Below are 26744 nucleotides of genomic sequence, written 5' to 3'. Positions count from 1 at the left end.
GGTGGTCAACTACAATGCGGCGAGCTTTATCCCCTGCGCTCTGGCCCGTACGAAGGCCACGGCAGTTGTACGACAAGACCCGTCATTTAGCGAGACAAGTGAGTGCCCATAGCACCAGCAGGCACACTCATCCCCCCGCAGTAGGTGCAGTGTTTGAGCCGATAACTCCCGCTCTGCGCGGCTCATAATATCGCCTTACAAAGGCCCCTTCTGGCCAGATCTCCGGATTGTACGTTTCGCTGATCTCATTGCATTCAGCAGATACTTTGAATGAACCGTATCTACCGTGTATAGTGCCAAACAGGCAACCTCACGGCCAAGCTTTTCTTTAAGATACACAGACACAGTTTCAGCATCGAGGTCTGGTGAGAACTTGGAAGCAAAAACACTCACCAGCTTAGTTTTGATCACTTTGATGTTGCCCGCAGCTCCGGTGCCAACAATAGGCCCGTTACCGGATTTATCTTTCCGCTCGGGAGCAACAGTGCGCACTCTCGGTTTATCAGCAGCCTGCTCTGAGGCATGACGTCAGCTTTTTTTCACAACATGACTCCACTTTGGAGAGCCTGGCAAAAACGTTGATCCACTGGGACTATCCATTGTCGTAGCCCTCTCCACGTTCAGAGCAGAGGCCCCGCCGCAGCCCTCACTCCGAAGCCCAAGAGCAGACTTCAGAGCACAGCTGCTCCATTCTCCCAAGTAGGCTTGAGACATCCATGTTAGTAAATGTCACCGGCGGCAGTTCATCCAAGTAATAAGAAACAAATCTGGGAGTGATTTCTCCACACTCGTTCATTACTTTAAGGCAACTTGTTATATTGTTGATGTCTTTCTTTCCCCCTTCATGGGAACGTTCCGCTGTGTAGTTGGGCAAAGATCAACAATGCTTTCTTCGAGGATTCTATCCACTCAGAATCAAACGTGTTTGCAGCCAACAGGACGATCTCATCGTGGCTTAATGTCTTAACTTTCACAGCAAGGAAGTTAAGAAGCTCATCCTCCACAATAACTTTACCGTCAACCGTAGTGTGGGTCTCAGGTTTTACCCGAGACCGGCTGAGAGTCCGGCTAAAGACAGGAGCAACCGAGCTCCGTGGTGCAGTGTCCGCCATGTTGCGTATCCCAGACTACAGACAGCATAACAACACATGGTGCTCATAAGAGTCCAATAGATTTCAGTCGACATTACACCTGACTTTATTTCTAAAACCATTGAAGATATAAAAGGAGCTGTGGTGTTTCTTCCTCTCTCAGGCGCAGACATGCTGTCTCTGGACGAGCCTCTGGACCTGAAGCTGCCCTCGGGGCGGACAGACGGACACATCACCTTAGGAAAGAGAACATATCCCTCCGCCATCTGCAGGCCGATCTGCTTCCCGTCGCCACCCTCCTCCCCAGGTACACCTTTGTATTTGTTATATTTAATATTCCGTTCCTACCATACTTATGCATATATAATATCATGCTTTATATTTTGTATATAATGTATATTTTCAATTCTTTTTTTTAATGCTATTTTATTTCTATTGAGAAGTTTACATTTTGGAATGTTTATTTCTTCTCTGAGAGTTACTCTGAAGTGTCCTCGTGGTCTTCAGTCTGCAGTCTCACATGTTCTGGTTCTTCTCTGAGAGTTACTCTAAAGTGTCCTCGTGGTCTTCAGTCTGCAGTCTCACATGTTCTGGTTCTTCTCTGAGAGTTACTCTAAAGTGTCCTCATGGTCTTCAGTCTGCAGTCTCATATGTTCTGGTTCTTCTCTGAGAGTTATTCTAAAGTGTCCTCATGGTCTTCAGTCTGCAGTCTCATATGTTCTGGTTCTTCTGTCTCTGAGAGTTACTCTGAAGTGTCCTCGTGGTCTTCAGTCTGCAGTCTCACATGTTCTGGTTCTTCTCTGAGAGTTACTCTAAAGTGTCCTCGTGGTCTTCAGTCTGCAGTCTCACATGTTCTGGTTCTTCTCTGAGAGTTACTCTAAAGTGTCCTCATGGTCTTCAGTCTGCAGTCTCATATGTTCTGGTTCTTCTCTGAGAGTTATTCTAAAGTGTCCTCATGGTCTTCAGTCTGCAGTCTCATATGTTCTGGTTCTTCACTGAGAGTTACTCTAAAGTGTCCTCATGGTCTTCAGTCTGCAGTCTCATATGTTCTGGTTCTTCTCTGAGAGTTATTCTAAAGTGTCCTCATGGTCTTCAGTCTGCAGTCTCACATGTTCTGGTTCTTCTGTCTCTGAGAGTTACTCTAAAGTGTCCTCGTGGTCTTCAGTCTGCAGTCTCATATGTTCTGGTTCTTCTCTGAGAGTTACTCTAAAGTGTCCTCATGGTCTTCAGTCTGCAGTCTCATATGTTCTGGTTCTTCACTGAGAGTTATTCTAAAGTGTCCTCGTGGTCTTCAGTCTTCAGTCTCATATGTTCTGGTTCTTCACTGAGAGTTACTCTAAAGTGTCCTCGTGGTCTTCAGTCTTCAGTCTCATATGTTCTGGTTCTTCACTGAGAGTTACTCTAAAGTGTCCTCGTGGTCTTCAGTCTTCAGTCTCATATGTTCTGGTTCTTCACTGAGAGTTACTCTAAAGTGTCCTCGTGGTCTTCAGTCTCATATGTTCTGGTTCTTCACTGAGAGTTACTCTAAAGTGTCCTCGTGGTCTTCAGTCTTCAGTCTCATATGTTCTGGTTCTTCACTGAGAGTTACTCTAAAGTGTCCTCGTGGTCTTCAGTCTGCAGTCTGCAGTCTCATATGTTCTGGTTCTTCTCTGAGAGTTACTCTAAAGTGTCCTCATGGTCTTCAGTCTGCAGTCTCATATGTTCTGGTTCTTCACTGAGAGTTACTCTAAAGTGTCCTCGTGGTCTTCAGTCTTCAGTCTCATATGTTCTGGTTCTTCACTGAGAGTTACTCTGAAGTGTCCTCGTGGTCTTCAGTCTTCAGTCTCATATGTTCTGGTTCTTCACTGAGAGTTACTCTGAAGTGTCCTCGTGGTCTTCAGTCTTCAGTCTCATATGTTCTGGTTCTTCACTGAGAGTTACTCTAAAGTGTCCTCGTGGTCTTCAGTCTGCAGTCTCATATGTTCTGGTTCTTCTCTGAGAGTTACTCTAAAGTGTCCTCATGGTCTTCAGTCTGCAGTCTCATATGTTCTGGTTCTTCTCTGAGAGTTACTCTAAAGTGTCCTCATGGTCTTCAGTCTGCAGTCTCATATGTTCTGGTTCTTCACTGAGAGTTACTCTGAAGTGTCCTCGTGGTCTTCAGTCTTCAGTCTCATATGTTCTGGTTCTTCACTGAGAGTTACTCTAAAGTGTCCTCGTGGTCTTCAGTCTTCAGTCTCATATGTTCTGGTTCTTCTCTGAGAGTTATTCTAAAGTGTCCTCGTGGTCTTCAGTCTTCAGTCTCATATGTTCTGGTTCTTCACTGAGAGTTACTCTAAAGTGTCCTCGTGGTCTTCAGTCTTCAGTCTCATATGTTCTGGTTCTTCACTGAGAGTTATTCTGAAGTGTCCTCATGGTCTTCAGTCTGCAGTCTCATATGTTCTGGTTCTTCTGTCTCTGAGAGTTACTCTAAAGTGTCCTCGTGGTCTTCAGTCTGCAGTCTCATATGTTCTGGTTCTTCTGTCTCTGAGAGTTACTCTAAAGTGTCCTCGTGGTCTTCAGTCTTCAGTCTCATATGTTCTGGTTCTTCTCTGAGAGTTACTCTAAAGTGTCCTCATGGTCTTCAGTCTGCAGTCTCATATGTTCTGGTTCTTCACTGAGAGTTATTCTGAAGTGTCCTCGTGGTCTTCAGTCTGCAGTCTCATATGTTCTGGTTCTTCTGTCTCTGAGAGTTACTCTGAAGTGTCCTCGTGGTCTTCAGTCTGCAGTTTCATATGTTCTGGTTCTTCTGTCACTGAGAGTTACTCTGAAGTGTCCTCGTGGTCTTCAGTCTGCAGTCTCATATGTTCTGGTTCTTCTGTCACTGAGAGTTACTCTGAAGTGTCCTCATGGTCTTCAGTCTGCAGTCTCATATGTTCTGGTTCTTCACTGAGAGTTACTCTGAAGTGTCCTCATGGTCTTCAGTCTGCAGTCTCATATGTTCTGGTTCTTCACTGAGAGTTACTCTAAAGTGTCCTCGTGGTCTTCAGTCTTCAGTCTCATATGTTCTGGTTCTTCTCTGAGAGTTACTCTAAAGTGTCCTCGTGGTCTTCAGTCTTCAGTCTCATATGTTCTGGTTCTTCTCTGAGAGTTATTCTAAAGTGTCCTCGTGGTCTTCAGTCTTCAGTCTCATATGTTCTGGTTCTTCACTGAGAGTTACTCTAAAGTGTCCTCGTGGTCTTCAGTCTTCAGTCTCATATGTTCTGGTTCTTCACTGAGAGTTATTCTGAAGTGTCCTCATGGTCTTCAGTCTGCAGTCTCATATGTTCTGGTTCTTCTGTCTCTGAGAGTTACTCTAAAGTGTCCTCGTGGTCTTCAGTCTGCAGTCTCATATGTTCTGGTTCTTCTGTCTCTGAGAGTTACTCTGAAGTGTCCTCGTGGTCTTCAGTCTCATATGTTCTGGTTCTTCTGTCTCTGAGAGTTACTCTAAAGTGTCCTCGTGGTCTTCAGTCTTCAGTCTCATATGTTCTGGTTCTTCTCTGAGAGTTACTCTAAAGTGTCCTCATGGTCTTCAGTCTGCAGTCTCATATGTTCTGGTTCTTCTCTGAGAGTTACTCTGAAGTGTCCTCATGGTCTTCAGTCTGCAGTCTCATATGTTCTGGTTCTTCACTGAGAGTTATTCTGAAGTGTCCTCGTGGTCTTCAGTCTGCAGTCTCATATGTTCTGGTTCTTCTGTCTCTGAGAGTTACTCTGAAGTGTCCTCGTGGTCTTCAGTCTGCAGTTTCATATGTTCTGGTTCTTCTGTCACTGAGAGTTACTCTGAAGTGTCCTCGTGGTCTTCAGTCTGCAGTCTCATATGTTCTGGTTCTTCTGTCACTGAGAGTTACTCTGAAGTGTCCTCATGGTCTTCAGTCTGCAGTCTCATATGTTCTGGTTCTTCACTGAGAGTTACTCTGAAGTGTCCTCATGGTCTTCAGTCTGCAGTCTCATATGTTCTGGTTCTTCACTGAGAGTTATTCTAAAGTGAAAATCTCGAAATGTGATTATTTTCCTAAATTCTCAAAATTATGACTTTTTCAGAAAATATCGAAATACTTTTAAAAAAGAGGCTTGAACAGAAAGTGTGGAAAGGGGCGGGGCTACACAGGGTGAACAGGATTGCATGATATGGAGAATATAATCAAACAACATTTTATTCTCCATGCAGAGTCGCAGTTCTCGCCTCAGGATGGACCCTGCTGCAGTCCTCCAGCCGTGGACCTCCGCCTCGCCCCCCCCTCCCCCTCCTCCCCTCACAGCAGTCCCCGGCCTCACCTCTTCTCTCAGGTGAGACAACAACAAAACAGCCACTTCCGTTGACTTAATGTAGAGTGTATGGGTCCTTCTCAGGTAGATTATATTCATTTCCTCGCTCCTCAGTCTCGGTATCACCAGAAGTTGATTTATCTGCGCCATCTTGAGTAGCATCCCATGGCTCTTATTTCTGCCGGAGGATCGAGGAGCGATAATGGAGGAACCACCAGACCATCCTCCGATGAAATCCTCAGACACTCGCCCCGCCCCCTTACTGTGTATCGGTCACTGATTGGACGAGGCAGCGCATGCACTGATCTGATGCTTCTTGACATGAGAGCAGTTTCCCAGCGGAGTGAAGAAAACACATGAACCTCACGGGACTCCCTCCTCAGTCTATACCGTGTTTTGTTTCAATTCTTGTTTCATTTAGTTACAAATATGTGATATATCTGAACAACAACGTGGTCAACAAATGTTGTATTCATTTATTGGAAACATTTTCATGATCGCTTTTTTCGTTTTTATATTTTAAGAATGGCGTTTATCTTTTTTGAGAATGAGTTCTTATTTGATTTTATTTATTTGGGTCTACAAGTTTAGTCCAGTTAAAAACATGAATCAAAGATGGGTTGCTGTATTTTAGTAGTAAAAAAAATGCATTCATCATCATAACTATTCTATATAATTGACACACAGTGCCTGTAAACCGAAGGAGAACGCTGGCCTTTATTCTCCTACTGGAAAGACTACGGAGGAGGGATGGGGGAGGAGAAGGAACCGGTTTTGGGGGGTGGGCCGGATGCTGTCAGAGTTCCACTTCCTGCCCGACATTACCTTACGGCTGCGTCGCGTTGAAAAATAGACTTCAATCCTATTTCGAGCGGCGCCCAGCGGCGAGACGCTTCTGGGACGCTTCTGAGCCGTAACGCAGCGCGTCTGGTGGAATAGCACCCATTGACTAGAGTGGCCGCGATGCTTGCGGATGCCGCAACGCGCCGCAGACGGACCCAGTGGAAACTAGGGGTGAAACTCGCTCTTCGCTGTGACGCCTTCCATATAAGAGTCCGTTGTAATTTGTAGTCCAACAGAAAGTATCAGAGCAATTCACCCTCTCCCAGGGGCGGCGGGTCCTGTAGGCTAGGGAAGTTTAGCCTTCCCAAATATTTTTGTCACTGCATCCTGGTAAAATAAAAATATAATGTATAATATTTGTGTCTTTGACATTAGCGCTGCTATGCACAGTGGCGGAGCCAGGACATTTGCAGTGGGTGGCCAGGATGGAACCAGTGATCATTTTGGGGTGGCATTGAAATCACTATGAAGATCTCATTATAAAACAAGGGGGTATTTAAGGCACCTGCTTTGCAGCCACCTGTGCCCTGTGTGCTACGAAGCCAGTTCCACAGACCCTGGATATGTTTGAGTCATCTTAACTAACCCTAACAAACGAGATCTCGCTTAGCGGCACTACGACGCTGGTTATCAACTCGGTAAATCAAGCCAGGGTTTCTCTCTCCAGCTGAGAGCGCATTCACGTGAAAGGGGCGGGGTTAGCTACATTTGACCAATCACAAACAGGGACAAGTGTACTGACAGCGCAGCGTCATACTTCATTAATGAAAAGTAAACTAATATTAGACAATTATGAACTTTAAAAATCCATGACTTAAACACTTGATCCAGGATACGAGCCACAGAGCTGCTGCACGGAGAATATGGGGATAAAGAAATTAAAACTACAGAGTGTTTGAAAGCGTAACAGGTTCATGATGTCACGGCCCGTCTAAGACACGATGTGACTTTCATTACATTTGACTCGAGTGTTTCCTCAACATAATGTGTTGCTTAAAATAATGCTTCTGCATCCAGTCTGTGACGCTGTGAGTGTTGCACGGCCAGATACGCTCAGCTGACTCAGATCAGGACATATTGCGATCAGAGGTGTCTGTTTGTAGATGTATGTGCATTAATAAACAAGGCAAGTCAGGCTGTGTCTCAACGCCGTGTATTCACATCGAGCAGGTAATGATACAGCTGAGGTATATTCACGTGAGGCAGATGTATAACACAATACGTCCACAGGGTGGAGCTGCAGCCTAGCCTAAACCACCCTGTAACAGTTGCGCTAGACTTTTTCGCTGCCCGTCATTTTGACGGACAGGATCGTAAAACTTCCGTCAAAATCCTGAATTACCCGTCGGCCTTTACTCTGGGGGGGGGGGAAGCATGCTCGTGAACTGTCAACGGGGGGGGGCAGTTCACATGCGCCGTGTTATGCATGGCTGCTGCACCTCGCGGGAGCGTGCGCAGCGTGAAGCCAAAGCTCACAGACAGTTCAATGATCGGTTAGGTTTGGAAACGGCAGAACACGGCAGAACACCGGAGCCTCGCTGCGGGGACACGTTGGCGCTGTTCCGAGTTTGTTCTAATCTGTCAAAATGACGGACTGCTTTCAGATTTGTCCGTCATTGTAAAAAAAAATCCGCCATAGACGGAAAATATTGGGTTAACGCGACCTCTGATTGTGATATGCTATGATATGATATGGTCTGATATCAGTGTGATATGAATGATGAATGCGACACGTCGGCGTCTTCTCTGCACACAGCAGTTTAAACGGGATTTCCTTTATCCTGTAATGTGACTTGATAGATTTAACCTCCGCACACTGAGCTCTGATTGGTCAGCAGGCGGTGCTTTCACTGAGTCGATCTATTTTCAGAGGCGGGCAGCGTCAGGTAAAACAAGTTACCCAAACCCGAGCCTCACGCGCCGCCTATGCCCTCTCCTCTACGTCATATCCCAAACCGGCATCCAACAGGTGACGGAACACCAATAAACCACACCCGCGTGACCGGAAGTGATAAACAATAAGAAATAAAAATGATGCAAAGAGAAATGAAGATAATAATATAAATAATAACAAGGGCAGAACGAGCATTATCGCTCCTACGTACCGGCCCCTGATCTTGATGTTTTAAAGATATTTAACATTGTAAATCTGACACAGTGAACAAACAAGTACCAGACCTGAGTACTTCTACTTTTACTCAAGAACAAGATCTGAGTACTTCTACTTTTACTCAAGAACATCTGAGTACTTCTACTTTTACTCAAGTACACGATCTGAGTACTTCTACTTTTACTCAAGTACAAGATCTGAGTACTTCTACTTTTACTCAAGTACAAGACCTGAGTACTTCTACTTTTACTCAAGTACACGATCTGAGTACTTCTACTCTTACTCAAGAACAAGATCTGAGTACTTCTACTTTTCCTCAAGTACACGATCTGAGTACTTCTACTTTTACTCAAGTACAAGATCTGAGTACTTCTACTTTTACTCAAGTACAAGATCTGAGTACTTCTACTTTTACTCAAGTACACGATCTGAGTACTTCTACTTTTACTCAAGTACAAGATCTGAGTACTTCTACTTTTACTCAAGTACAAGACCTGAGTACTTCTACTTTTACTCAAGTACACGATCTGAGTACTTCTACTCTTACTCAAGAACAAGATCTGAGTACTTCTACTTTTCCTCAAGTACACGATCTGAGTACTTCTACTTTTACTCAAGTACAAGATCTGAGTACTTCTACTTTTACTCAAGTACAAGATCTGAATACTTCTACTTTTACTCAAGAACAAGATCTGAGTACTTCTACTTTTACTCAAGTACAAGATCTGAGTACTTCTACTTTAACTCAAGTACAAGATCTGGGTACTTCTACTTTTACTCAAGTACAAGATCTGAGTACTTATACTTTTACTCATGTACAAGATCTGAGTACTTCTACTTTTCTCAAGTACACAATCTGAGTACTTCTACTTTTACTCAAGTACAAGACCTGAGTACTTCTACTTTTCTCAAGTACACAATCTGAGTACTTCTACTTTTACTCAAGTACAAGATCTGAGTACTTCTACTTTTACTCAAGTACAAGACCTGAGTACTTCTACTTTTACTCAAGTACACGATCTGAGTACTTCTACTTTTACTCAAGTACAAGATCTGAGTACTTCTACTTTTACTCAAGTACAATACCTGAGTACTTCTACTTTTACTCAAGTAAAATATCTGAGTACTTCTACTTTTACTCAAGTACAAGATCTGAGTACTTCTACTTTTACTCAAGTACAAGATCTGAGTACTTCTACTTTTACTCAAGTACAAGATCTGACTACTTCTACTCTTACTCAAGTACAAGATCTGAGTACTTCTACTTTTACTCAAGTACAAGATCTGAGTACTTCTACTTTTACTCAAGTACAAGATCTGAGTACTTCTACTTTTACTCAAGTACAAGATCTGAGTACTTCTACTTTTACTCAAGTACAAGATCTGAGTACTTCTACTTTTACTCAAGTACACGATCTGAGTCCTTCTACTTTTACTCAAGTACACGATCTGAGTACTTCTACTCTTACTCAAGAACAAGATCTGAGTACTTCTACTTTTCCTCAAGTACACGATCTGAGTACTTCTACTTTTACTCAAGTACAAGATCTGAGTACTTCTACTTTTACTCAAGTACAAGATCTGAATACTTCTACTTTTACTCAAGAACAAGATCTGAGTACTTCTACTTTTACTCAAGTACAAGATCTGAGTACTTCTACTTTAACTCAAGTACAAGATCTGGGTACTTCTACTTTTACTCAAGTACAAGATCTGAGTACTTATACTTTTACTCATGTACAAGATCTGAGTACTTCTACTTTTACTCAAGTACACAATCTGAGTACTTCTACTTTTACTCAAGTACAAGACCTGAGTACTTCTACTTTTCTCAAGTACACAATCTGAGTACTTCTACTTTTACTCAAGTACAAGATCTGAGTACTTCTACTTTTACTCAAGTACAATACCTGAGTACTTCTACTTTTACTCAAGTAAAATATCTGAGTACTTCTACTTTTACTCAAGTACAAGATCTGAGTACTTCTACTTTTACTCAAGTACAAGATCTGAGTACTTCTACTTTTACTCAAGTACAAGATCTGACTACTTCTACTCTTACTCAAGTACAAGATCTGAGTACTTCTACTTTTACTCAAGTACAAGATCTGAGTACTTCTACTTTTACTCAAGTACACGATCTGAGTACTTCTACTTTTACTCAAGTACAAGATCTGAGTACTTCTACTTTTACTCAAGTACAAGATCTGAGTACTTCTACTTTTACTCAAGTACAAGATCTGAGTACTTCTACTTTTACTCAAGTACACGATCTGAGTACTTCTACTTTTACTCAAGTACAATATCTGAATACTTCTACTTTTACTCAAGTACCAAACCTGAGTACTTCTACTTTTATTCAAGTACAAGATCTGAGTACTTCTACTTTTACTCAAGTACAAGATCTGAGTACTTCTACTTTTACTCAAGTACAAGACCTGAGTACTTCTACTTTTACTCAAGTACAAGACCTGAGTACTTCTACTTTTACTCAAGTACAAGATCTGAGTACTTCTACTTTTACTCAAGTACAAGACCTGAGTACTTCTACTTTTACTCAAGTACAATATCTGAGTACTTCTACTTTTACTCAAGTACACAATCTGAGTACTTCTACTTTTACTCAAGTACAAGATCTGAGTACTTCTACTTTTACTCAAGTACAATATCTGAATACTTCTACTTTTACTCAAGTACCATACCTGAGTACTTCTACTTTTACTCAAGTACAAGATCAGAGCACTTCTTCCCCTCTGTGTTTTACACACTTTACCATCCTGTTAATAATACTCATATAGTTTATAAATTCTTATGCATATTTATATATTTATACACCAAACTCTACCCTGCTGTTTATCTTATATTTGTTCTTAGTGTTGATGGTATATGTATCAGAGGTATTCAGTAACAGCTGTTCCCCTGCCAGTAATATATCCTTCTCTTCTTCTGTGGTGTAGGAGGGGGCAGCGTTCCCCTTCTTCCTCCCCGTTGGGAACGCACCCCAGTTCAGCTTCCCCTCCTCGGTGCTCAGGGGGCCAATCAGAGAGCCAATCAGAGAGCCAATCAGAGAGAAGCTTCCAGAAACATCTGCGGACCCTCAGCTCACCTGCAGGTGGAGGAAGGTAGTACATACATTCTTTAAATTATTTCATATTATGTTATATTATATTATGTTATATTATACTTTACTATGTTATATGATATTATGTTATATTACATTATATTTCTGTTTGATATTATTTTTTTAAACCTAAGATGAGAGGCTTGCGTGTGTCTCACTTTCCTTTAATATGCTTTTACAAATATATTTATTTAACTAAATATTATTATTATATTTCTTTGGACATTAAAACTATAATTATAAATATTTATTTTATATTTTCTTTGTAAAGATTATTAATGTTTTGCAATGAAGAGCTAAGTGAACTGTAACTCTACCTCTGACCACCAGGTGGCGCCAACCACTACTTTCAGACCAGAGAGACATTCAAACACAAAGAGACAAAAAAGAGATGCAACAAACAGTAAAGGAACAGGAAGAGAGGCGATGCGATGATAACAAGACAAAAAATACAAATACAAAGTACTTTAAAATCCTTCCACACATTTATTCTAAAGTGCAATCTCACTGTGTGTTTTAATTTAAATTAATTCGACAATGCATTTCTTTAGAGGCAGCCCCCCCCCCAAGAAGAGATTTGTATCTGACATTAAGACTTTATTTGAAATACTAAGTATTTTTATCCAGATATTTGAGATACTCGACTTCCCTTGGATTCCTTCCATACACATATTTAGATAACGCCTCACTTTCATACTAAAACATAAAACTAGTGATATAAACTAATTGTGATGATGTCGGGAATGCAGTGGGGGGGCTTCATGGGGATATCTGTAGGGTTATTATTTCCCCCACAGAGGGTTGCTCACGTGACCCCGTCTCTTCAGTGCCGCCGGCTGTTCGCCTCGCTGCAGGAGCTCGTAGACCACATCAACGACTTCCACGTGAAACCTGAAAAGGATTGTGGGTACTGCTGCCAGTGGGAGGGCTGCCAGCGTAATGGGAGGGGCTTCAACGCCAGGTGAACACACACACCTCACACACACCTCACACACACTGTGCAAACATCCACTCTGTCTTCACACAGCGCTCATGTTGTCAGTAAACCACACACACTACCAGGGAGTCTCTCAAAGCACCGGGACAACCTACAATTCAGAAAATAAAAACGGTACAGAAGGACAGGAACAAGGAACAAGTAGGGAACTGTGACGGTGCGTCACTCTTTAGTGTCCCCTGGTCTCCCAGCTGTGTGCGTCACTCTTTAGTGTCCCCTGGTCTCCCAGCTGTGTGCGTCACTCTTTAGTGTCCCCTGGTCTCCCAGCTGTGTGCGTCACTCTTTAGTGTCCCCTGGTCTCCCAGCTGTGTGCGTCACTCTTTAGTGTTCCCTGGGCTCCCAGCTGTGTGCGTCACTCTTTAGTGTCCCCTGGTCTCCCAGCTGTGTGCGTCACTCTTTAGTGTCCCCTGGTCTCCCAGCTGTGTGCGTCACTCTTTAGTGTCCCCTGGTCTCCCAGCTGTGTGCGTCACTCTTTAGTGTCCCCTGGTCTCCCAGCTGTGTGCGTCACTCTTTAGTGTCCCCTGGGCTCCCAGCTGTGTGCGTCACTCTTTAGTGTCCCCTGGGCTCCCAGCTGTGTGCGTCACTCTTTAGTGTCCCCTGGTCTCCCAGCTGTGTGCGTCACTCTTTAGTGTCCCCTGGTCTCCCAGCTGTGTGCGTCACTCTTTAGTGTCCCCTGGTCTCCCAGCTGTGTGCGTCACTCTTTAGTGTCCCCTGGTCTCCCAGCTGTGTGCGTCACTCTTTAGTGTCCCCTGGGCTCCCAGCTGTGTGCGTCACTCTTTAGTGTCCCCTGGTCTCCCAGCTGTGTGCGTCACTCTTTAGTGTCCCCTGGGCTCCCAGCTGTGTGCGTCACTCTTTAGTGTCCCCTGGTCTCCCGGCTGTGTGCGTCACTCTTTAGTGTCCCCTGGTCTCCCAGCTGTGTGCGTCACTCTTTAGTGTCCCCTGGTCTCCCAGCTGTGTGCGTCACTCTTTAGTGTCCCCTGGTCTCCCAGCTGTGTGCGTCACTCTTTAGTGTCCCCTGGGCTCCCAGCTGTGTGCGTCACTCTTTAGTGTCCCCTGGTCTCCCGGCTGTGTGCGTCACTCTTTAGTGTCCCCTGGTCTCCCAGCTGTGTGCGTCACTCTTTAGTGTCCCCTGGTCTCCCAGCTGTGTGCGTCACTCTTTAGTGTCCCCTGGTCTCCCAGCTGTGTGCGTCACTCTTTAGTGTCCCCTGGTCTCCCAGCTGTGTGCGTCACTCTTTAGTGTTCCCTGGGCTCCCAGCTGTGTGCGTCACTCTTTAGTGTCCCCTGGTCTCCCAGCTGTGTGCGTCACTCTTTAGTGTCCCCTGGTCTCCCAGCTGTGTGCGTCACTCTTTAGTGTCCCCTGGTCTCCCAGCTGTGTGCGTCACTCTTTAGTGTCCCCTGGTGTCCAGCTGTGTGCGTCACTCTTTAGTGTCCCCTGGTCTCCAGCTGTGTGCGTCACTCTTTAGTGTCCCCTGGTCTCCCAGCTGTGTGCGTCACTCTTTAGTGTCCCCTGGTCTCCCAGCTGTGTGCGTCACTCTTTAGTGTCCCCTGGTCTCCCAACTGTGTGCGTCACTCTTTAGTGTCCCCTGGTCTCCCAGCTGTGTGTGTAACTCTTTAGTGTCCCCTGGTCTCCCAGTTGTGTGCGTCACTCTTTAGTGTCCCCTGGTCTCCCAGCTGTGTGCGTCACTCTTTAGTGTCCCCTGGTCTCCCAGCTGTGTGCATCACTCTTTAGTGTCCCCTGGTCTCCCAGCTGTGTGCGTCACTCTTTAGTGTCCCCTGGTCTCCCAGCTGTGTGCGTCACTCTTTAGTGTCCCCTGGTCTCCCAGCTGTGTGCGTCACTCTTTAGTGTCCCCTGGTCTCCCAGCTGTGTGCGTCACTCTTTAGTGTCCCCTGGTCTCCCAGCTGTGTGCGTCACTCTTTAGTGTCCCCTGGTGTCCAGCTGTGTGCGTCACTCTTTAGTGTCCCCTGGTCTCCCAGCTGTGTGCATCACTCTTTAGTGTCCCCTGGTGTCCAGCTGTGTGCGTCACTCTTTAGTGTCCCCTGGTCTCCAGCTGTGTGCGTCACTCTTTAGTGTCCCCTGGTCTCCCAGCTGTGTGCGTCACTCTTTAGTGTCCCCTGGTCTCCCAGCTGTGTGCGTCACTCTTTAGTGTCCCCTGGTCTCCCAGCTGTGTGCGTCACTCTTTAGTGTCCCCTGGTCTCCCAACTGTGTGCGTCACTCTTTAGTGTCCCCTGGTCTCCCAGCTGTGTGTGTAACTCTTTAGTGTCCCCTGGTCTCCCAGCTGTGTGCGTCACTCTTTAGTGTCCCCTGGTCTCCCAGCTGTGTGCGTCACTCTTTAGTGTCCCCTGGTCTCCCAGCTGTGTGCGTCACTCTTTAGTGTCCCCTGGTCTCCCAACTGTGTGCGTCACTCTTTAGTGTCCCCTGGTCTCCCAGCTGTGTGTGTAACTCTTTAGTGTCCCCTGGTCTCCCAACTGTGTGCGTCACTCTTTAGTGTCCCCTGGTCTCCAGCTGTGTGTGTAACTCTTTAGTGTCCCCTGGTCTCCCAGCTGTGTGCGTCACTCTTTAGTGTCCCCTGGTCTCCCAGCTGTGTGCGTCACTCTTTAGTGTCCCCTGGTCTCCCAGCTGTGTGCGTCACTCTTTAGTGTCCCCTGGTCTCCCAGCTGTGTGCGTCACTCTTTAGTGTCCCCTGGTGTCCAGCTGTGTGCGTCACTCTTTAGTGTCCCCTGGTCTCCCAGCTGTGTGCGTCACTCTTTAGTGTCCCCTGGTCTCCCAGCTGTGTGCGTCACTCTTTAGTGTCCCCTGGGCTCCCAGCTGCAGCGTGTTTGTCGGCCACCGTATGCAACATGTCTCATATTGCATAAGACGGCAAAGACAGGCGAAGCTTGACGTCTGTTCCTCTTGCTGCAGTTTGCCTGCATCTCTCAGCTGGTCTTTCTTTATCTTGTTTAGCGTCACATGCTTCATGCAAATGTTCTCTTGGTTTGACTTTTACAACCGGACTCGGACAGACACCTGTTTGTGTTCTTTGTGCTTGTTACGGCGTGGCTCATAGGCTGCAACAAAGATGGGAGACTAGACAAGTTAAGTGTAACAACAAGCATATTGATTTAAAATACCACAAAAGCCAAAGGTGTCAGCGCTCCTGTCTCTTTGTTTGCATAGCTCATGTAAATACAATACTAACCTGAGCTGTGTCCACGCCTAAGGACAGCAGCCGGATCTCATAGTCTTTAATGATCTGCTCCTAGCCGCCGACTCAGGCAGCCCAGCTGTCCTGGTGCTGTTAGACCTGACAGCTGCCTTTGACACTGTGGACCATAGCATCCTGTTGTCACGGCTTGAACAGTCCGCAGGCATCACAGGCGCTGCCCTTGCATGGTTCAGGTCTTACCTGACAGACCGTAGCTCTCAGTGCAGCTAGGTGCCTTCTCCTCTGCTAAAGCCCCTCTTACCTGTGGGGTCCCCCAGGGCTCCATCCTGGGCCCCATCCTCTTTTTACTGTACATACTGCCCCTAGGTTCAATTCTCACGAAACACAATATCCCCTTCCACTGCTACGCAGACGATGTACAGATCTATCTGCCTCTCAAAGCAAATGTCAACTCACTCCAGCAGCTGATGGACTGCTTAACAGAGTTAAAATCCTGGCTGAGTAAAAACTTCCTCACCCTCAACGAGAGCAAGACCGAGGTAATCTTTTTTGGACCCCGACCTCCAGCCTCTCCGGTTGATATTCTGGGCTCCCTAAGTAAAAACATCCTCCCCTCTGTCATGAACCTTGGAGTGACCTTTAATAGCACTTTTAAATTCGACAAGCAGGTCAGCACCGTAGTGAAATCCTGCTTTTTTTAAATAAGACTATTGGCCGAAACCAAGGCGTATTTATCTTTTAAAGACCTGGAAAGGGTTATTAACGCCTTCGTGACCTCAAGACTGGACTACTGCAACGCTCTGTATGTGGGTATGGACCAGGCATCAATTAGACGCCTGCAGCTAGTCCAGAACGCAGCTGCACGTCTCCTGACTGGCCACAAAAAGTGCGACCATATCACCCCAATTCTGGCCTCACTACACTGGCTTCCAGTTCGGTTCAGAATAGATTTTAAAATCCTTTTATTTGTATTTAAAGCCCTAAATGTTCTGGCTCCTCCTATGTAGCTGAACTCCTCCAGCGCTACACCCCAGGCCTTAAGAGCCTTAAGGTCTGCTGACTAGCTGCTGCTGGTAGAACCCAAGACCAGGCTCAAACCCCCGAGGGCACCGAGCCTTCGCAGCAGCTGGCCCCAGGCTCTGGAACACTCTGCCCCTCCATGTGAGGTCGGCCCGGACCCTGGGGGCTTTTAAATCCACACTGAATGTAATGTGTTTTTATGTGTTTAAATCACATGTACAGCACTTTGGCTCGACCAACATCGTTTTTAAATGTGCTCTACAAATACAATTTGATTTGATTTGATACAGATCATTTGCCAAGAAAATAAGTGTGTGTGTGTGTGTTAGTTAATGGATGTGTTATGATTCACAGGTATAAAATGCTGATTCATATCCGCACACACACCAACGAGAAGCCGCACCACTGTCCCACCTGCAACAAGAGCTTTTCACGCCTGGAGAACCTGAAGATACACACCCGCTCACACACAGGTGACACACACACACACACACACACACACACACACACACACAGATTTTCTTTTCTTTCTGTTTGCGTGTTTGCAGATCTTTTTATGTAGATTTACAAACAATTTGTTGTGTTTGTTGAAGGTGTTTTCACATAAAAAAAAAAAAAAAGATATTTTCTTTAATCTTGTTTTTGTAAGAATGTTTATTCCTGCCTAATCTTAAGCATTTAGCAGTTCATCCTGAAACCAGGCCACGGCTGAGGAGATATGAAGCAGTTATCATGGCCGTCCTTAGCCGCTTTCACACCAAGTACTTTGCGGTACTTAGTTCCCGGTACTTAGTTCCCGGTACTTAGTTCCCGGTACTTAGTTCCCCCCGAACTCTTTAGTCCCTGGAACTATCTAGTAGATCGCGTTCACTCCAGAATAAGTCCCTTACTGGCAGGCCGCAAACAACATCACGGCGTATACTGCCGCCCGAAGTCCCCGGAGTTGGGGACTGGCTTCAGTAGAAGCTGCTGGTTAGCGCCGACACCTCCTCATCTCCACCGCCCCCATGTTTTCTTTTGTGTTGCCATAAGCTAGTCTCTCTCTGTTGGTGCGCTGGGCTAATGCTAATTTTTTCATTTCATTTCAAACCTTTATTTAACCAGATTGGTCCCATTGAGATCATAGATCTCTTTTTCAAGGGAGACCTGCAACCTAATAATGCTAATGCAAGTGTAACCGCGGCCGCGCACACGGCCTAAAGTTTGGCTGTTCTCCTGATCAAAGTTGCCCTCTAACTCAACTTGATCAAACAGCAAAAGCTCCACAGATTCATTTAAAGGAACACGATACAGTTGGCAGTCAACAAGAAGGCTCAAGACAAGGAGTATCTCCCAAGAGTTTTACTATCTCAATGAATGGATGCATGTTGTGCTTTGTGTCTTCTGGTGAGGGATCCAGCACCCCTGACGTGAGCGGCCCTCACGTGCACTTCACTGCCCCTGAAGGAAAGTCCTTGTCTTAAGCCTTTTTGTTGACTGGTAAAACACTCCGAATCAGAAGGCGTTCTATCAACCAGTAGGTTTACACACAGAGGAATATGCTCTGGTACGTGCACAGAGACACAGCGATGACCCTGAGGGAGGAACATGGAACATATCTGCAGCTCCAAAGGGTGTGTGAGTGTTTTCATAGCAGCATGTCTCACACACCTTCACACAGACGGAGTGTAAACACAGTGCATGCACCCCTCCCTGCTTTGAACAGGATGCTTCAGTTTGAACACGCGATAGTGATCACGCTCTCAGACGGTCCTCACGCTGTCGCTGACAGGTAACAAGGAGTCGGATTTCACCTGTTATTACGGTTCAAGAGGCTTCGTCACTTCCCCTAGGTTTACTGCTTTGGGGGGTGCTGCTTGAGGGGGGGGGGGTGCTGCTTGAGGGGGGGGGGGTGCTGCCTGAGGGGGGGGGGTGCTAAGGGGGGGGGGGGTGCTGCCTGAGGGGGGGGGGGGTGCTGCTTGAGGGGGGGGGGGGCAGGAGTGCATCAGTGTTTAGGGTCATAAACACTAAACTCACAACTTAAAATGAAAGTGTTTAGTTTATTTAATAAAAGAGCACATGTTCAATGAGAAAAGTGACAGTAGATATAGATTAGTTGCAATATATATATATATATATATAAAAAAAAAGAAATTAATAAAAAAAAACACCTTCAATTTCAGGGGGGGCGCGGGGAACCGTTGGGGGGGCGCGGGGAACCCCCCCTGAGGGGGCGTGGGGAACCCCCCCTGAGGGGGCGCGGGGAACCCCCCCTGAGGGGGCGTGGGGAACCCCCCCTGAGGGGGCGCGGGGAACCCCCCCTGAGGGGGCGCTGCGCCCCCAACGGTTCCCCGTGTGTTATTGGTAAAACATAAAGAGCTTTTTGAACATTAAAGCATGAGCATCGACACTAAATACTGACCTCAGCCTGGACAAATGATGTCCTCTTTAAGTTGTAAAAGCCAGTGTTCCTGACTCTGTGTGTCCTCTGTCTCTGTGTGTCCCTCTGTCTCTGTGTGTCCTCTGTCCCCCCCCAGGAGAGAAACCCTACATGTGTCCGTATGAAGGCTGCAGCAAGCGCTACTCTAACTCCAGCGACCGCTTCAAACACACCCGGACTCACTATGTGGACAAACCGTACGGCTGCAAGATGTCCGGCTGCCTGAAGCGCTACACCGACCCCAGCTCGCTGCGCAAGCACATCAAGGCCCACGGGCACTTTGCGGCCCCGAGGCTAGGGGCCACAAAGTGCCGGCCGGGGGTGGGACTCCTGGGGCTACAGCAGGGTGAAGCGCCCCCTTTCAGCGGGGCCCATTTCCTCCTCCCCGGGGCCTTTTTGGGGGGCTTCGGGGCGCCTCTTTCCGCTTACTGCCGCCTCGGCTGCATGGGGCCCCTCGGCCTCTCCGACTCCCCCCTGATACACTTCGGACTCTCTGCGGTGTCCATGCTGGGGCTGGGGGCTCTGGGGAGGGGGGTGTCGAACAGAGAGGAGGAAGAGGAGGAGGAAGAGCAAGAAGTGGAGGCGTTAAATCTGTCTGCATGGGGGGGCCCCGGACTGAGGGACCCTCTGTCCTGGGTGCTGGTTCCCCCGAGGGCCCTACTCCTCCAACCAGCTGTTGTTAGATAGGATGTGCAAGGTGCTCTTCCTGTGTGTGTGTGTGTGTGTGTGTGTGTGTGTGTGTGTGTGTGTGTGTGTGTGCGTGTGCGTGCGTGCGTGTGTGTGTGTGTGTGTGTGTGTGTTTTGAATGAACAACGCCTGAACACGACCTGAGTGTTGGGTTGCAAAAGTCTGACGCTTTAAAGGGTCAGTTCACTCAAATGAGAAAAGAGACTATAAACATCACCACCGCTAAGCTAACGGAGGCTAAGTTGGGCGTGATGACGTGTAGTCGTCTCATTTAGACTCTTGTTAGCAACGGCCGTTTTTAAGTCCTCCAGCGGGGTGTTTTCTGACGTATTTTATGTGGTAGAACAAAACGATAAAGTGTCTTCCGCTCGTGTTAAGCACAGACCTTATTTCAGCATAACAACCAGAAAGACATTCAGAGAACCCTTGACCTCCAGCCCCGGGACAGGAAGTGAGGACATGCTGAGTCGCTTCAGGGGTTAGAGGCGGATATCTAAACGAGAGGAACGTCCTCTGTCTGCATGGCTTGATGACGCTTCAGTGGAATCAGGTGAACTGACCCTTTAATATGCTTTTACCTTTCCATTTCTCTACGCTTTCACTTCCTGGACGATCCCCTGAACCAGATGCTCTCACGCCGGTCAGGGACGAGCAGACGCACTCACCATGTTCTACTTTAACGTTTGACAATCCTCTCGAACTGATGACGAGGAGCGACGAGAAATAAAGCCCGTACACATAATTCAATGTACCACTAGACTTCTTTAAAACCTGCCAACGACACATCAGTCTGGATGTTTCCTTCAGGCAAAGCGTGTGCACTTAAAGGCGGGGTCGGTCATGTTGGAGAAACCGGCTCGAGTGGCTAGAATTTGAAAATACACGACCGGAACAAATCTGCCACTTCCCCACAGAGCCCCTCCCCCAACACACTGGAACGCGCACATGACCAATGAGGGCACGAGATCAGTGTGTGCCCAGATGGAAGGCTGACAGGCAGGCAGGCCGTCCAGTTCCTTACCTCCCCCACCTTCAATGGCTTACATTTCAAAATGAGATATACATCTTTTGAATATCTGACAGCAACTCCCACACGATGGAGCCACACATGTATGTGGTTATTTGAATACACTGTTTACAGCAGGGGTGTCAAACTCAAGGCCCGGGGGCCAAATCCGGCCCGCGACCTCATTTTATGTGGCCTGCAAGAGCTTGCAAAGAATACAATATACAATACAAGTGGTGTAATTGTTGAATATTTGCTTTCAATGATTTGCCCTAGACTTCTGCTTTCAGACGTAGTTATTTAGGAAGATATTACCAGAACTGATAATAATCCAATGCAGGGCCAACAATGTAATATAATACATTATTTAATATATATTATATTCACATATGTATATTTATATAAATTACAACCGGCCCTTTGAGTGCAACCATAATGCTGATGTGGCCGGGAATGAGATTGAGTTTGACACCCCTGGTTTACAGGGTATTTATCTGGTGCTCTGGTTTGAAGCTGACAGTACTGCAGTATTTCACTTAATGCTGCTTCACTATGTTCTACAAGTACTCAGATCCTTTACTTCAGTACAATTACTAATACCTCAGACTGAACTTACAGCAAGTAAAAGCCCTGATGTCAAGTAGAAGCATGCAAGTATCGGCAGCAAAATGTATTTAAAGTTTCAAAAGTACTCAATATGCAAAAAGTGTCTGTTTTTACAGAATAGTTTAATGTTCAGTTATTATCACAAATACGTAAAACTGTTTTTTAAATGACGTGATAAAGTTAACGTACTTGGTATCATTTTCAGTATATCTGAGGTTATTTCTGTAATAGTGTAAACATAATAATATCTCCCTCTGACCTCCAGTAGAAGTTAAGTCAGAAAATAAAATACTAAGATAAACTAAAAAAGTACCTACATTTACAGTACAGTACTTAAAGTTACATTCAACTGGCCAATACGCATAAGGAGCACTTTAAGTACATTTTGCACCCATTGTGCATTTTTCCTAAAGAGTGCAGGACTTTTACTTTAGTGGCTACTTTAACTCATATCTGAGACACTGCATACTGATATACACCTGAACATCAGCAGGAGAGGACTCTTTAAAGTAGAGACACTACATACTGATATACACCTGAACATCAGCAGGAGAGGACTCTTTAAAGTAGAGACACTACATACTGATATACACCTGAACATCAGCAGGAGAGGACTCTTTAAAGTAGAGACACTACATACTGATATACACCTGAACATCAGCAGGAGAGGACTCTTTAAAGTAGAGACACTACATACTGATATACACCTGAACATCAGCAGGAGAGGACTCTTTAAAGTAGAGACACTACATACTGATATACACCTGCACATCAGCAGGAGAGGACTCTTTAAAGTAGAGACACTACATACTGATATACACCTGCACATCAGCAGGAGAGGACTCTTTAAAGTAGAGACACTACATTCTGATATACACCTGAACATCAGCAGGAGAGGACTCTTTAAAGTAGAGACACTACATACTGATATACACCTGCACATCAGCAGGAGAGGACTCTTTAAAGTAGAGACACTACATTCTGATATACACCTGAACATCAGCAGGAGAGGACTCTTTAAAGTAGAGACACTACATGCTGATACACACCTGAACATCAGCAGGAGAGGACTCTTTAAAGTAGAGACACTACATACTGATATACACCTGAACATCAGCAGGAGAGGACTCTTTAAAGTAGAGACACTGATATACACCTGAACACCAGCAGGAGAGGACTCTTTAAAGTAGAGACACTACATACTGATATACACCTGAACATCAGCAGGAGAGGACTCTTTAAAGTAGAGACACTACATACTGATATACACCTGAACATCAGCAGGAGAGGACTATTTAAAGTAGAGACACTACATACTGATATACACCTGAACATCAGCAGGAGAGGACTCTTTAAAGTAGAGACACTACATACTGATATACACCTGAACATCAGCAGGAGAGGACTCTTTAAAGTAGAGACACTACATACTGATATACACCTGAACATCAGCAGGAGAGGACTCTTTAAAGTAGAGACACTACACACTGATATACACCTGAACATCAGCAGGAGAGGACTCTTTAAGGTAGAGACACTACATACTGATATACACCTGAACATCAGCAGGAGAGGACTCTTTAAAGTAGAGACACTACACACTGATATACACCTGAACATCAGCAGGAGAGGACTCTTTAAAGTAGAGACACTACGTACTGATATACACCTGAACATCAGCAGGAGAGGACTATTTAAAGTAGAGACACTACGTACTGATATACACCTGAACATCAGCAGGAGAGGACCCTTTAAAGTAGAGACACTACGTACTGATATACACCTGAACATCAGCAGGAGAGGACTATTTAAAGTAGAGACACTACACACTGATATACACCTGAACATCAGCAGGAGAGGACTCTTTAAAGTAGAGACACTACACACTGATATACACCTGAACATCAGCAGGAGAGGACTCTTTAAAGTAAAGACACTACATACTGATATACACATGAACCTCAGCAGGAGAGGACTCTTTAAAGTAGAGACACCACATACTGATATACACCTGAACATCAGTAGGAGAGGACTCTTTAAAGTAGAGACGCTACATACTGATATACACCTGAACATCAGCAGGAGAGGACTCTTTAAAGTAGAGACACTACATACTGATATACACCTGAACATCAGCAGGAGAGGACTCTTTAAAGTAGAGACACTACATACTGATATACACCTGAACATCAGCAGAGAGGGACTCTTTAAAGTAGAGATACTACATACTGATATACACCTGAACATCAGCAGGAGAGGACTCTTTAAAGTAGAGACACTACATACTGATATACACCTGAACATCAGCAGGAGAGGACTCTTTAAAGTAGAGACACTACACACTGATATACACCTGAACATCAGCAGGAGAGGACTCTTTAAAGTAGAGACACTACACACTGATATACACCTGAACATCAGCAGGAGAGGACTCTTTAAAGTAGAGACACTACATACTGATATACACCTGAACATCAGCAGGAGAGGACTCTTTAAAGTAGAGACACTACATACTGATATACACCTGAACATCAGCAGAGAGGACTCTTTAAAGTAGAGACACTACATACTGATATACACCTGAACATCAGCAGGAGAGGACTCTTTAAAGTAGAGACACTACACACTGATATACACCTGAACATCAGCAGGAGAGGACTCTTTAAAGTAGAGACTCTACATACTGATATACACCTGAACATCAGCAGGAGAGGACTCTTTAAAGTAGAGACACCACATACTGATATACACCTGAACATCAGCAGGAGAGGACTCTTTAAAGTAGAGATACTACATACTGATATACACCTGAACATCAGCAGGAGAGGACTCTTTAAAGTAGAGACTCTACATACTGATATACACCTGAACATCAGCAGGAGAGGACTCTTTAAAGTAGAGACACTACATACTGATATACACCTGAACATCAGCAGGAGACAGACCCGGCGTCATGGGCGTCCATCCAGGATTTGTGCCCGCTGTTTTAATCAGGGCTGAATACAACATTTTCATTGTTTTGTTCAGTGGCGGCGCCAGGGTATGGCTGGGGTAGGCTACAGCCATACCAAGAAATGGCTCAGCCCCACCATGAGACATGATGTTAAAGTAAGCAAAACCGCCAACTCGCGCCGAGAATTGCACAGACAGCAGTTAGTCAGATTGGTTTCAGCAGCCACTTGTCTGGAAATACCGAAGACTAGAAACGGTTTTGAAAACGTTTGTCACGTAGTGATTGTCTTCTCAATAGAACATCTTTGATAATGTCTTCTGGCCAATCAGAATCACGATAACGGCGTGGTGTTGTTGCAGGAAGTCCCGACGGAGAATACTTTTGCTGTAGTACATCTCTATTATAGACACGTAATGTTGTATCGATGTATATAGAGAGTCTATATACATCGATACAACACGTAATGAAATAAGACCCCACGGTTTGATGATCGATAGCTGTGTGGGATGTAAAGTCATTCACAGCCTCTTCCCTCTTCTCGCTGTGAGGAGCAGCAGGTTAAGCTTTCAGAACAAAGTAACAACAAACTAAAATGGCATTCATTTAATAGATGTATTTATTTTTCTTCGCAAGAGAGTACCAGAATGTGTATTTTACGTTAGTATTTCAAAAAGTCTGTGCAGGGGTTGGGCTTTCAGCAGGTAACTATTTCAGCTGTGGGGAAGTTGCAGGATTGGCTCCAGGTCGCCCTTTTTAATTACGACAAGACAAATGTGCCTTTTTATTTCATACAGTTGAATTTAGATTGAGACAGGGAAATAATGTAAACCTCACGCGTGGCGTTTCACTGTCAAGGGGGCGATATAAGATAAGATAAGATGAATCTTTATTAATCCCCGAGGGGAAATTCAGTTGTACAAAGCAGCAACAGGGTAAGCGTGACAAAAAACAGTACAGCAAAGATTCACACAGATCAATAACATCTAAAATAAATAACATAAAATCAAGGAAATAATGATAATAATAATAAAAGACTATGAAAATAGGAGATAAATAAAAATAAGAGTAAAATAACTGTCAGCATATATACATATTTGGTCATCATCTAAGTTATAAAGTGCATAACAAGTTAAAGTGACAAGTTAACCTGGGTTGTGAAAACAGTGTATATTTACGACCAGTGATTTAATTTGATTTCTTTTTCATCATTAACCCCTTGTTGTGCAGCCTGATGGCTACAGGCACAAAGGACTGTCCGAGGCGCTTGGTGCGTTGTGGTGGAGGGATGAGTCTGTGGCTGAGCGTGTAATTACATCGCAAATACTGACTTGAGCCCCCCCACCATAGATTACCCAACACAAATACTCTGGAGCCGCCACTGGTTATGTTTATTGTTGTTATTTGTAGGGCTTTGTCCTAATATTTATTTTTGTTTTAAACTATGTTGAAAGATTAGTTTAATATAATTGTTTTTATGTTGCTATGGAATTCTGAATGAAAGGCTGCGCGCGAGACTGGGTTTCCGCTGGGTTGAGTCGCGTGGGGTCTCGAGTGAGATGCGGCACAGCAGCCTGTCACTTTACTCCTGCTAGGTTAGTTTGGCTTTTATCATTTATATTTATCTGCAACAATGGATATCAGGAAGTGCTTCATGAAAGGAGTATGGCTGCTCAGCGCCAGATGCAGCACGTTAGAAGACATCAGTTACGTTACCAACGAGCTAGCTAGCCAGCCAGGGACAAGGAGGCAAGCAATTCTACTTTGAAGAGAAATTGACTCTCAAGCCGGCTCTCTCACAAACTGCTCTGTGCGCAAGCAGACCGCTGCACACGCTCTCTGCCTCGCTCTCTCTCTCTGCCTCGCTCTCTCTCTCTCTCTCTCTCTCGCTCTCTCTCTCGCTCTCTCTCTCTCTCTCTCTCTCCCTCTCTCTCTCTCTCTCCCTCTCTCTCTCTCTCTCTGCTCTCTCTCTCTCTCTCTCTCTCTCTCTCTCTCTCTCTCTCTCTCTCTCCATTTGCTCTCCCTCAGCCCACCTCTCCACCCTGTGTGCGCTCCTCAAGTCTGCCTGCGTGCTGCCCAAGTTGGCACAGCGTTACAAATGTGCCACAAAACCAACCAATGGATGTAGCCTATAATAAGACCGAACACAGCCTTATGGCAACCTAAAACCCCTCTGTTTCCGTAACAACAATTCACGATTCACAATTTGTGTGTGACTCTGCAGCTCCGTCTTCACTCTATTATTCATTTCAAGACAACGATCTGCTCAGGATCCGCCTGGCACCTGGACGCAGGGCGACAAAGGTGTGTGTCAGTAATGAGAACACACAAAGAGAAGCCCTCCAGTGTGTCTTTGTTTGACGATGGCCGCATGGGCCCAGTATCCGAGATGGATTATGAACTGTTATTGCTCCTCAGTATCTCTACAGGTGTCCACGTGCCTTGTGTTATGGGTCAATATAAGAGAAATATTTACACTAATGTATAC

At 45.3% G+C, this 26744-nt stretch overlaps 1 protein-coding gene across 1 annotated transcript; it reads left to right on the top strand.

Moving 5' to 3' along the window:
- Positions 1-1258: 1258 nt before the first annotated feature.
- On the top strand, positions 1259-21855 carry LOC117458856 (zinc finger protein GLIS2-like). Its single transcript, XM_034099546.2, has 6 exons — positions 1259-1398; positions 5254-5372; positions 11262-11426; positions 12253-12386; positions 16943-17061; positions 19105-21855. The coding sequence occupies exons 1-6, from the start codon at positions 1263-1265 to the stop codon at positions 19692-19694; spliced, it is 1263 nt and encodes a 420-aa protein (XP_033955437.1). The 5' UTR covers positions 1259-1262; the 3' UTR covers positions 19695-21855.
- The last annotated feature ends 4889 nt before the right edge of the window (positions 21856-26744 follow it).

This window comes from Pseudochaenichthys georgianus, chromosome 14, assembly GCF_902827115.2.
Source record: "Pseudochaenichthys georgianus chromosome 14, fPseGeo1.2, whole genome shotgun sequence".
NCBI lineage: Eukaryota > Metazoa > Chordata > Actinopteri > Perciformes > Channichthyidae > Pseudochaenichthys > Pseudochaenichthys georgianus.
This window is presented reverse-complemented; position numbering and strand designations above follow the sequence as displayed.